Source organism: Symphalangus syndactylus, chromosome 2, assembly GCF_028878055.3.
Source record: "Symphalangus syndactylus isolate Jambi chromosome 2, NHGRI_mSymSyn1-v2.1_pri, whole genome shotgun sequence".
Taxonomy (NCBI): Eukaryota; Metazoa; Chordata; class Mammalia; order Primates; family Hylobatidae; genus Symphalangus; species Symphalangus syndactylus.
In genome coordinates, this window is record NC_072424.2 from 23,269,650 (window position 1) to 23,282,431 (window position 12,782).

A 12,782-nucleotide genomic window follows, 5' to 3' on the forward strand; every position below is an offset into this window, starting at 1 on the left:
CTAAATGTATCCCATAAATTTTTATATGTGTTGCTTTTACTGTCACTATTTTTCCGAAATTCTGTAATTTTTCCTTGTATTTCCCCATTCACCCAATAGAAAGATTTTATTTAATTTCAGGTGTTTATTTTCAATACTTCCATTCTTGGGAAACTACTAATTTTTTATATACATATTCAGTCCATTTTTGTGGGTTTTCCATGTGCATGAGAAGACAACATTCTCTATAATCAGGCTGTATTGTTTGCTATACATCCTTAACTTCAACTTTATTAGTTATGTTGTTTAGATTTTTTGATATTTTCTTATTTTTTATCCTGTTGTGTATTGACAGTAATGACTGACCTGTTTTGTACTGAAGTGACACTGTTTCTCTTCACTGCCTGTGGTTTCTGTTTTCTATAGGTGGTTGCTGGGTTGTCTGGTGTATAGATAATATTCTTCTAATATATATTATATCATTGTGGTGAATTGAAGGTTTTAGTAATTATAAGGTATTCTTGTCTCATATAATGTTTTGATATTCCCTACTGTCTTACTATAATCATTCACCTATGATATCTTTCTCTGATCCTTTATTTTCATCGTTTCTGCATCAATATGTTGTAAATGTCTCCTCAATCAAGCACAGATTTATGCAGCAAGTTGAAATGTTTTCTTTTAATAAGCAAGCTAATCCCATTCTCATGTACTGATATTATGGTGAATCTCAACTCTGTCACAGAATTTTATGTCATAATTACTGTGTGTATTATAATGCATTTTTCTCAGTTTTTTTCCTATTTGATATTTCTTTGCTTTTATTTCTTTTGGTATGTAGGAACGTTTATATCTTTGTTACAGTGTTTTCCTTTGTGTATATACCTTTCATAGTGCCCTTAATTCTCATCTTTCTTACCTAATTTTATTATCTGTTCTGTCAATTTTAATCCTCAGTATACCTAGAACAATAGTAATCAGCATTTATCATGGTTCAATGGTTCCTTTTAGTTGCTTTATCACGTCATGTTATAAGTAATTTACACAAGAAAAAAGTGTCAGTCAAAAACTACCTTTTGCAAATTCCAAAAAGAAATTAAATATAGCAAGCCTCTTTGTTTTAAAGAAGTGTTGGGGCATATAAACATAATAAAAAATAAAAATGTACTGTTTACTCATTGAATCTAAGAGTTTGAAAAAATTCATTCAGGATATCATTTCCTGAAGATCCATAGTCTGAGATTTAGTGTAAAATCACCAGAGTTTACAGTGTTGCCATCTGTCTCTTTGCATTCTTATCTGTCTCTTTGCATTCTTATCTGTCTCTTTGCATTCACCTTCTTATTTGTCTAATAACTGTGAAAGATCTTTCAACTTTTTACTAGTATGGGCAGAAAATGAAAAATTTTAAATTCTCAACTGTGTTCAACAAAAACAATGGTGGTATTTTGTCTTCTTGTATGCCTGCTTTAAAGGTAATAAAATACTTTGGGCACTACAATAATACAACTAAAGGATGACAGTTTTTTTCACTGTGGCATCATCTTTCTAAAAAACTTCTGTTTTATTGTTAATTTTTAGCATAGTTGGAAATAACTGGTAAGTAATGAATTAGTTCCTAAAATGATAAATAGTGAAATGCTTCAGAACATAGAAAATAACAACATTTAAATTCCACAGTGTATCTTAGGTTTTTAAAAGAATGCAACAGACCCATCTGATAATTACAGACAGAATATTTTATTCTGATTTTTTTAACAAGTAAATGTTCTCTTTGTTCTTTGAAAGATTTCTAAGAAAGAATAAAATGTATAAAATAATAATCTTCACAAATAAGTAGGCCTGCTCAGAAAACAAAATAAAAACTAAAATTGGGTCCAATAGACCTTGATGGAATATCAAGTGTTAAATGGCATCTTTTGATTCCTATCTATTACATATGCAGCTGTCAATGTTCTTATCTCTGATTTCCCCTTTCCTCTCCCTTCTCCCATTTTTAACTGCATTATTTCTACTTGGACAGAACATGTAACATTTGCACACTTAGTTGTCTACCCATATTCCTACCTTTATTTTAGTCTTAGCTCTAAAATTAAGTATGTGAAATGTTTTCCATCAATCTTTTACCTGAAGTGTTCCCATTTATCTGTTCATTAGATGAAGCTCATTCTCCAGGACAGGCATTGGAAAATTACAGCCCATTAACTCCACCAATTGTTTTTGTAAATCAGGTTTTACTGGACATAGCCACACTCACCCTTTTATGCAATTTATACTGTTTGCATACAGTTTCAATGGAAGAACTGAGTAGTGACAACAGAGTCAACACAATTTAGTAGGATACAAAGCCTAAATTACTTACTATCTGAACCCTTACCAAAAAACATCTGCACACCTCTACCCTAGTATATACATTTCTCAGGTAAGGCCACACACATACAGTATTAACTTAGTTTTTCTATGTTCAAAATTATTTTTGATAGCCTTGACACTTGAGGTACAATTTGGCAAGACATAAAACCCTTGGTCTATACTTTCTTAAGTGTCTTGAAAATTTTGTTCCATGGTTGCCTTGATCTGTATGTTGCTTTTGAAAAATCTGATACTAGTCTAATCTCTTGCCCTTGTAAGATATTTCATCTTTCTGCTGGAGAATCCTAAGGATTTTTTCTTTATCTCTTAAAATGCAATAGTTTATCAGGATATGTCTCAAAATGGCTACTGTGGGTAAATTTTACCAGATACCAAATCCAAAAGCTCAAAAGCAGGGAAATGGGTAAATAAATTGTGGTAGAGTTATACAATGAATAAAATACAGAAATATAAAGAAGTTAACTGCAGCAATAGATAATGACATGGATGAATCTTGGTAATAACCGTGGTAAACAAAATCAAAGAAAGCCTGAGAAAATGGCATAAACACGACCTTTTTATAAAGGTCAAAAATAAGCAAACCAGATGATATGCGCATGTATACGTGATAAAGCTATTTTTTAAAACAAACATACAATAAGAATTTCTGGATTTCAGAATAATGGAAAACTTAAAAACAAAAAATTCAACTTTTTTTTAAATGAACATGATTTTAAAGAGAAAACTTAAAGGAATACAGCAAATGGGCTTTTTAAAAAATAAATATCTTCCCACCAAATACACCTTGAGGGTATTTTGCTAGTAAGACATGATTACTTCTACGTTGATAGCATAATAACCAAAAAAAGTTGAGTCTGAGTTAGCATAATTCAAAAAGAAATTTAAAAGAATATCCAACAAAAAGGCTTTCTTGAATAAATAAGAAATATATAAATAAGCGTTCTGCTTATTAAAAAATTAGAACAGCTACTCTTGAAAGATGATAAATATATTAATCTTTAACATTAAGAGAAAATGCAACATTAAAGATGACCATGTGATATTAAAATTTAAAAATTCAAAAATAAGCATAGAAATGGACTAAAGGACCTAATTCCATGCTATTCTGAAATGCTTATACTTCTGTCAACATTTTTCTCCACTAATAAAGTGTGAAATCCTCTCACAAGACACTTCTTCCTCTCAACTTCCAGAATAAGAACATATGAAGGATCATTTTGGTCAAAAGTTATATTTGAATCTCTAAAAAGCCAATAGTAGCTACTATATCAGCCAGGGTGCTGACAGGAAATAAATAATATGCTCAAAACAATTATAAAGTATCTAATAAAAGGCTACTTATAAAGGTATGACCAGGGCAATATCCTGAGACCTACCACAACAGGAAGCCTCTACCACCCCTTGGCCTTAAAAAAGCAAGAGGAGGGAGTGTTTCCAGAATTCCTAGAGAATAGCTATACGAAGACACCTGACAGTTCAGCCTTCAATAAAGCAACAAAATTAACCCAAAGTTATCCAGCAGGGAGAAAGTTGGTGGAATAAAATACCACAACCCCACTCATCTCCCACCATCAGATCTACCATCATTGGCTCAGCCTACTTGGAAGCCAGAGGGCATGGAAACAGGATGGAAAAAAAATAATAGATGTGGAGAGACAAATGGAGAACATCAAGCACAGCATGTTATGAGTCATCACTAGAAGGAGAATAATAATTATGTATAGTACACAATTTAAATAATTTGGTTAATATACTAAAAACAAAGTCAAGAAACACAGATTCACACTTTTAAGGAAAGTGTGACGAAAACCCTATTTATTCATCCACAAATATTTATCAAGCATTTAATATACGGCCCTTTACTAGAAAGTATACACACAGGAGGTATGTTGCAGAATTCTTCCTCTAAAACTTCTTAGAAAAAGAATATAAATTTTTTTAGAAAAATAGAGTACCTATAAAAAACAGCATATATGTAATTAATAAACAATGGAAATTTATTTCTAACAGTTCTGGAAACTAGGAATTTCAAAATCAGGGTGCTGGTAGGTTTGGTGTCTGCTGAGAGCTACAATCTGCTTCAAGATGGTGCCTTGTTTGCTAGGTCCTCCAGAGGGGAAGAATGCTGTGTCCTCACATGGTGGAAGGATGGAAGGCAAAAAGGACCCAGCTAGCTCCCTCCAGCATTTTTTGTAAGGCACTAATCCATTCATGACAGCAGAGCCATCCTGACTTAATCACACCCCCAAAAAGCCCCACCTCTTAATACTACCACAATGGGGACTAGGTTTCAACATGAATTTTGGAGGGGACATATTCAAATTGTAGCATGTGTCATATTCATTTAAAAACAAAAGGACACAGGAGCTTAGAGGAAAATAAAACTACCTCCAGAAAATGACAAATGCAGTAAATAAAGCTGTGGATTAACAAGTCTTTTCATCATTATACAATTATGAAGGCCACTTCCACTCTGTGACAAATAAAAGCATGTGGAACCTTTACTGCACGCTGATTTCTTCATTACACATTTTCTGGATTTTTCCAATAATTTTGAATATAAATCTTGTTGTCACTGTCACACCTAAGCACTTGATAACCCGACATCACTTTTAGAAGTTGTACCCTAGGATGTTCTCACAAAAAATTTCCCTTCCTTGGCCAGGCACGGTGGCTCATGCCTGTAATCCCAGCACTTTGGGAGGTCGAAGCAGGCAGATCACTTGAGCTCAGGAGTTCAAGACAGGCATGGCGAAACCCCATCTCTACTAAAAATACAAAAATTAGCTGGGTGTGGTGGTGCATGCCTATAATCCCAACCACTTGGGAGGCTGAGATGGGAGGATCACTTGAACCCAGGAGGCAGAGGCTGCAGTGAACTGAGATCGTGCCACTGCATTCCAGCCCCTGCAACAGAGTCAGACTGTCTCAAAAAAAAAAAACAAAAAAAAAAAACACAGCTCTTCCAGATTTGTGTATACTTCACATGAGCTATTTTCTTAAGTATTCTGTTGTCTTATCTCTATAAACATTTTCATATTAATCAAGCCACACTGGATGACACAGTACTTTGTAATCTCAGAACTTCGGGACGTCAAAACAGGCAGATCACTTGAGCTCAGGAGTGCGAGACAGGCATGGCGAAACCCCATCTCTGCTAAAAATGGATAGTTTCTCTACTAAGAATGGGTAGGTTTTGGAGACACAATCCATGGGACACATCAACTGACAGGGTTAATAGTTAAAGAAGAAAATTTCAGAGATTATGTGTCAATTAAAGCCTGGACCTTTAAATGGCTGCCTTCTCGTCCTTGTATCACTTCTCAACTCCCCTAACAGTGTTACCTACACTTTCCCAAATAAAATTATTTCACTGAAATCCTGTCTCATTGTCTGCTTCTGCAAAAATCCAAGCTAAAAAGGATCCTACATTTCTTGCCAGTTTCTGCTCACTTTGTGCTTTCCTTTTCAAACACATATCCTTGAAAGAGCTGGCTCCACCCATCATTTCCACTTCTACTCCTCTCATTCCCTATTAAATCCAATATTGTGAGACTTTCACCCCACCACTACACAGAAACTGTTCCTGTTAAGATCACCAATGACTGCACAGTGCTAAATTCAATCAATCCTTAGTAATCATTGTACTTGAGGCATCAGCAGAATGTGGCTCCGTTGACTACTTTCCCACTTAATATTCTTTCTGCACTTGGCTTACACTTCATCGTACTCTTCCTTGCTTATCCTCCTTTTCTCCCCTACCTCTTATTATTCGGGAACCCTATAGCTCAATCCTTTTATTCTCCTTTTTATCTACACCCACTTCATTAGTGATCTGATCTAGTCTCTTGGCTTTAAGAACTCCCAAGAACTCCCAAATTTACACCTTCAGCCCAAATCTTTCTCCCTAGGACTCCAGTAAGAATATGGCACTTTATTAGAAAGTGTACACACAAGGAGGTATACTGCAGAATTCCTGCTCTAAAACTTCTTAGAAAAAGAATATAAATTTTAAAAAAAAGAGTACCTATAGCAACATATATATCCAACTGTCTGCTTGACATTTTCTCTTTGACATCTAGTGGCTATCTCACGTATAACATGTCCAAACTGAACTCTCATCTTCAAAACACCTTCGCCCCAAACCTGCTTCACCATCTTCTACATGTCAGTTGATGGCAATTTCATCTTTCCAGCTACTCAGGCCCAAAATTTTGGAATCACCCTGGGTTCCTCTCTTTCATTTCACACTCTACATCTAAACCCTCAGCAAATACTACTGGTTCTACTTTTTAAAAAAATCAAACAAATCGATTAATTCTCATCATCATTTTTGGCCCAGATTACCGTTAACAACTTCCTAACTATCCTCTTTCTGTTCTTTCTTCCATAAAGTTTATTTACAACATGCAGCCAAAACAATTCACAGGACATAGGCATGGGCAAGGACTTCATGACTAAAACACCAAAAGCAATGGCAACAAAAGCCAAAATTGACAAATGGGATCTAACTAAAGAGATTCTGCACAGCAAAAGAAACTACCATCAGAGTGAACAGGCAACCTACAGAATGGGAGAAAATTTTTGCAATCTACTCATCTGACAAAGGGCTAATATCCAGAATCTACAAAGAACTCAAACAAATTTACAAGAAAAAAAAAACAACCCCATCAAAAAGTGGGTGAAGGATATGAACAGACACTTCTCAAAAGAAGACATTTATGCAGCCAACAGATACATGAAAAAATGCTCATCATCACTGGACATCAGAGAAATGCAAATCAAAACCACAATGAGATACCATCTCACACCAGTTAGAATGGCGATCATTAAAAAATCATGAAACAACAGGTGCTGGAGAGGATGTGGAGAAATAGGAACACTTTTACACTGTTGGTGGGACTGTAAACTAGTTCAACCATTGTGGAAGACAGTGTGGTGAACTTATTCTTTGTTTTTTTTTTTTTTTTTTTTTTTTTGAGACGGAGTCTCGCTCTATCACCCAGGCTGGAGTGCAGTGGCGCAATCTCAGCTCACTGCAAGCTCCGCCTCCCGGGTTCACGCCATTCTCCTGCCTCAGCCTCTCCGAGTAGCTGGGACTACAGGCGCCCGCCACTACGCCCGGCTAATTTTTTTGTATTTTTAGTAGAGACGGGGTTTCACCGTGGTCTCGATCTCCTGACCTCATGATCTGCCCGCCTCGGCCTCCCAAAGTGCTGGGATTACAAGCGTGAGCCACCGCGCCCGGCCAACTTAATTATTCTGACAGCATCTTTAAACTACATTTACCCATCATTTTGTACTATTTTCTTTGAAAGTACTATAGATTATTTTATGACACCACATACTTTCAACATGTAAGCAGAAAATTCAAAATGCATTAGGAATAAAGTAAGATATTAATTTTTCTATTAAGAAATAATTTTACAAAAAATTTGTTGGGTTATGCTTTGTACTTCAATAATTCACAGAATGTGAAACTGCCCATGGTTTATCTATTATTCTTATGAAACTCATCAATCATGTATTCTTCCCATTTTCATCTTACACTACATTCTTAAGTATGCCTGACAAGTAATGCAGTTAGTAAGACAAAAATCAAGCCAAAAATACCCTGCTGATAAATTTATTTAGACATAGTATTTTGGTTGTAGAATAAGCCAAAAGAAACTCAATATAAAAATATGTTTAGATTATCTAAAACAGAATTGGCATTCTGTAATCAGATTATCCCAAATCAAACAAAAACCTACCAGGAGAGGAATATATCAGCTAACAACCTATATCAATATTTATCACTAATAGTTGATCAGAATAAACCCATAGTGCTTTCCTGGCCATCCTCGGAAAGCATAACCACCATTATGTCTGATGGCTGAGTGGGACAAACATTCAATAAAGGAAACTATGAAGCGCACGAAATATATTCGGCAAACTATGAATTATAAACTATATTCAGTAAGGATAACATATACTAATCAGATGGCCTAGAGATTCCATTTTAATGGCCAACACTGAAGGTGGACTCATGTAGGTATAAGATTAGAGAGTATCTATATAAAGTCAAGATCCTTGAAAGTGTACATCCTCAATGAAAAAGCATATTTTTAAAAATGTGCTCCGTGGAGGCAGATAGATAGCATCTATTTCAGCCTTGGTTCCAAATAAATGAAACAACTGTTCCCCCTCGGAACTTTGGGCCATTTACTAGATATCAGGCTACTTTGGGGCATGTATTTTCCCTATATATAATGTCCAAAAAAAACTATATGCCAAATTTTAATTTAAGTTGGATCACGGTTGCTAGGGCCCTAGAAGCATACTCTTTCTCTTAAGAGCAAGTGTAGGCAAAGTAAGGCCCAAAGGCTAAATCTAGCCCACCACCTGTTTTTGTAAATACATTTTTATTGAACACAACCATGCCCATTTGTTTATGTATTGTCTATTGCAACTTTCATGCTACAAGGCAGAGTTAATTAGTTGTGACAGAGACTGTATGACCAACAAAGCCTAAGATATTTACTATCTGGTCATTTATAGATGCCTTTTGCTGACCCCTGTAAATAAATGATATACTTAGTGTTTATTTCTAATTTATTTATATTATAAAATGATATAATTAGCATTGTGTTTGAAACAAAACAAAAATAACTAAAACAGTGGAAAACAGTATCCTATAAATTGGAGGTTGATCAAAGAATAAGAGTATTGTTTAACTTTAGACTAAGTACTCATTTTAAAATTTCAAAAGTCAAAACCAACGTGATGACAGTTTAGTTCTGAATCTCCCCCATTCTCCCTGGAAAAGAAATAGAAAACAAAAGGAAAACATGGGGAAAGTAGATGAAGTGAAAGGAAAAGAAAATTACATTTCCAGAGAAATTACGAGGGTAAAAAAAAAAATTCCTCATAAAGTCTAGATTAGGTATGAATGTACAAAAATCAAGTGAAACCAAAACAGCTAAACAGAAGCAGCCAAAAAAATGCTGAAAGAGCAGTGAGAAACAAGTAGCACAGAGGAAACTAATGGAAGCAGATCTCAAAACTTACCATACCCATCCCTACAAAAAAATAAAACAAAGTAAGGGAAAGGAGGGCCCTAAACGTGAGAAGAGCTATAATTAAAAACAAACCAACAAAAAAGGCAATAATGACTTTTGAAAATATAAGACATGTACAGAAAATTTACAAAAAAACAGGAATCACAAAGCAAAACTCAACTCTCTCTTGTATGCAAGAAATACATTTTTTTTAAAAGTGATTCTAAAACACTAAACAATAATAACAATAAAGGGATGAGCAAAGGTATACTAGGAAAAGATTGACCAAAAAAACAAAACAAGGGCAATATTAATAACAGATGAGGTAGAATTCAGGTCAAGAAAACATTAAACAAACAAATCACTTTATAATATTAAGTAATACAATTTAGTAAACACATAACAGTTATTAATATTTGTAATAGTAACTTCTATAAAACATAAATTCCAGAATATATAAGGAGAAATAGGAAAAATACACTAACACTTTAAAATTTTACTTCAACTTTCACAGCAAGATAGATCAAGAACAAAAAATACTAAGTCAGTAACAGAAGGCCTAAACAATATAATCAATAAAGTCAATTTTATAAATAAATAATATCAAACTCCATACCTTGATATTATTGGATTTATCTTCTTCTCAAGTGCCTATCAAATATTTGTGAAAACTGAGCCATAAAGAAAATTTCAATAAATTTAAAAAGTAGAAATAAGACCATTTCCTGAGTACTATAATAAAACCAAAAATTAATAACAAAATCAGAAAAGAAAACTGCCCTTCTACATAGAACATCTGTTAACTCTTGCTTAAAAACTCCTGGGCCCATTTCAAAAGTTGGAATAACTCAGCCACATGTCTGCCTCAATGCTGTCATGAGTTTGTTATGACAATAACGTATGTAAGCAAGCTTATTCAACGGAGCATTGCTTATTAACCATCACCCTCCAACGTGTTCCCATCAATAGCCATTCTCTTCTGATTACTTCTATTTTCTCAGTAAAATAAGAACTAAGGTCATCAATTGAGAGTGATGATAGAGAAGGAAGTGTTTGAAACTTGAGGAGAGAGGAAAAGGTATGAAATAGTCATCCAGGAGATCTGGGAGCGAGCCCAAGCTAGACTGGCAGAAGTTCCAGATGTCATTAAGGGCCAACTTGACATGGGTAATTATAAACTTACAGCTGAGTAAGTACCAGATATCATTAAAAAAAAAAAAAAAAAAAACTTGAGAACGGTAATTATGAAATTTAAAGCTAGGTACATTTAGAAGTATGAGTAGGGTTAGAAGTATGGATAAAAAACGGTAGGGTTAGAAATATGGACAAAAAAAGAGTGAGAGATAGTGGAAAAACTGATAGTCTCAACAGACTAAAGGCTCTGGTAAGGTCAAAGAATTGTCAGAGTGTGGGCATTAGAAACAGTAAGCTGGAGAGATCAGTAGTACTTGAAAAGTAAGATGTTTCAAATGGAAGTTATGGACTCATTGTACTGGAATAACAAGGTCTAGAATGTAACAATGGAGAGAGTGGCTCAAGGAGGATGCAAAACAAAATCTTTGGTAGATCAAGAAATGGACAGGCCAGGTAGGAGAAGTACTTAAGTGCATATTTACAACATAAAAATATTTGCCTTATGTATTCTGGACACAGTGACAGTAAGCCAGCAGCTAAATTCCTCAAGAAATAAAACACAGCCATCTGAGAGCAAAGGATGAGTGCAGGAAGGTGAAGTAATAGGTGATATATTCTGATGATGTAAGAGTCAAGGCCAGGCAATTTAAAGGAGGAGGAATTGAGAACAGAGTGGAAATGGCAATAAGAAGTAAAGGAGATATGTAACCCACTTTTGACCCAGCTGTACTGAGAATATGTAAACAAAAACAGCCATCACTTAAAAGGACTGCAAGGGAAACAGTGGAGTATTTTGAAGGGGAGACTTCCTCTGAGCATACAAGTACTCTCTTGCTAATGGTGGTCTGCAAATGAGTTTTCTCATTAAGACTGCACAAAGACTCTAAATAGTTGTATATATAGTTGTCCATACACAAAAGAGCCAAGAATTTGAGTTCATAATACTGGCCAGAGCCAGAAAAGAATTATTTTCTTGAATCTGAATAACCACCAAAGGGCATATATTTGTAAACAAACTAAAAACAATAAAAAAGGTTACCACTGTTTTAAAAATGTTATAAATAATTCAAAAAAATGAAGTACCAGAAAAACAAAAAGGAGTAAAGGTATAGTACAAAAACTCACATGTAGATTGCCCTAGTCACCTTCACCTTCACATAACAAATAATCTCTTATAGAAGCCAGCAGACTATCCTTGAGAAGCTGATTTTAAAGAAGTAATACATACATAAAGATATAGCAGTAAGATTAGAAATAGAATGCTAAAAAATGAAAAATCCTGAAACCACGCAAAGCATAGTAAAGAGATTGGGATAGTTTCAGTGCTTCGTTCATAAATAAAATCCAAAGAAATAGCACCACCTACTGGAATTTCACATATTTTTTTTAAAAATTCACAAATCTTAGAAAATGAGACTATTATGTAATATTTCCCCTCATTTGGTTAAAAAGGTAAGCTTAAATATTAAAGGACAAAATCTAACAAAATCAAAAAAGCTTATATTAAAAATTATTATCAGCTTATAATTTCAATCTCAAATAACTCACCATTTTGACTAAATTTATATGAAGATTTTATTAAGAGAAAAACATTCCCAATCAATAAAGAAATTACAATTTTTAAGTAACTCACAGATATGGTATTCCTGTATGCTGCTTGTATAACCATATATTGCAGAATATCCAAATATTATGATCATGACAACATCTCTACTATCCAACTCCATTATATGTGCTGAGTGTCCCTCCACAGCATACTGCTGACCATGTCCAAGAACAGTAGGAGTTTTTGTACTCCAAGACTGACTATGTATGTTAAAAACCCATAATTCATCTGTGACATTGCCATCATTTGTTTCAATTCTGCCTCCATACATAAAGATGTTTTCCTGTAAATTAAAATACATATATTAATAGATAAAATAATGTTATAGCTTAACAAATATTAATTTAAAATAACGATTAAATTTACATAAAATTTTAGTAATTGCTCACAACATGCATAAGGCATTGTTCTCATTTGTAAAAAGTAATGAGAACACATAAATAATGACAATTAATGCTTTTATATACAAAAGGGGGGAACAGCAAAGCTTTCAAAAAGCTACTTTAAATATATTTTTTAACTATTACATTATGTAGTCAATTAAGTATACTTTTAATTATCATACAGGAAGAGAACACTAAACTACTGCTTTAAGAATGGAAAACGCAATAAGCTAATCAAGAACTTACAATTTAAGGGTGAGGTAGTCC

General features: G+C 34.0%; 1 protein-coding gene across 4 annotated transcripts in view; it reads right to left on the bottom strand.

Annotated features, from left to right (window-relative positions):
* The window catches only part of ATRNL1 (attractin like 1), an 861,353-nt gene that overhangs the window by 763,352 nt on the left and 85,219 nt on the right, over nt 1–12,782 (bottom strand). For all 4 annotated transcript variants that reach the window (XM_055248210.2, XM_055248235.2, XM_055248225.2 and 1 more), the window contains exon 8: nt 12,160–12,415. In XM_055248210.2, the coding sequence (XP_055104185.1) occupies nt 12,160–12,415 (256 nt within the window). The remainder of the gene's footprint in view (nt 1–12,159; nt 12,416–12,782) is intronic.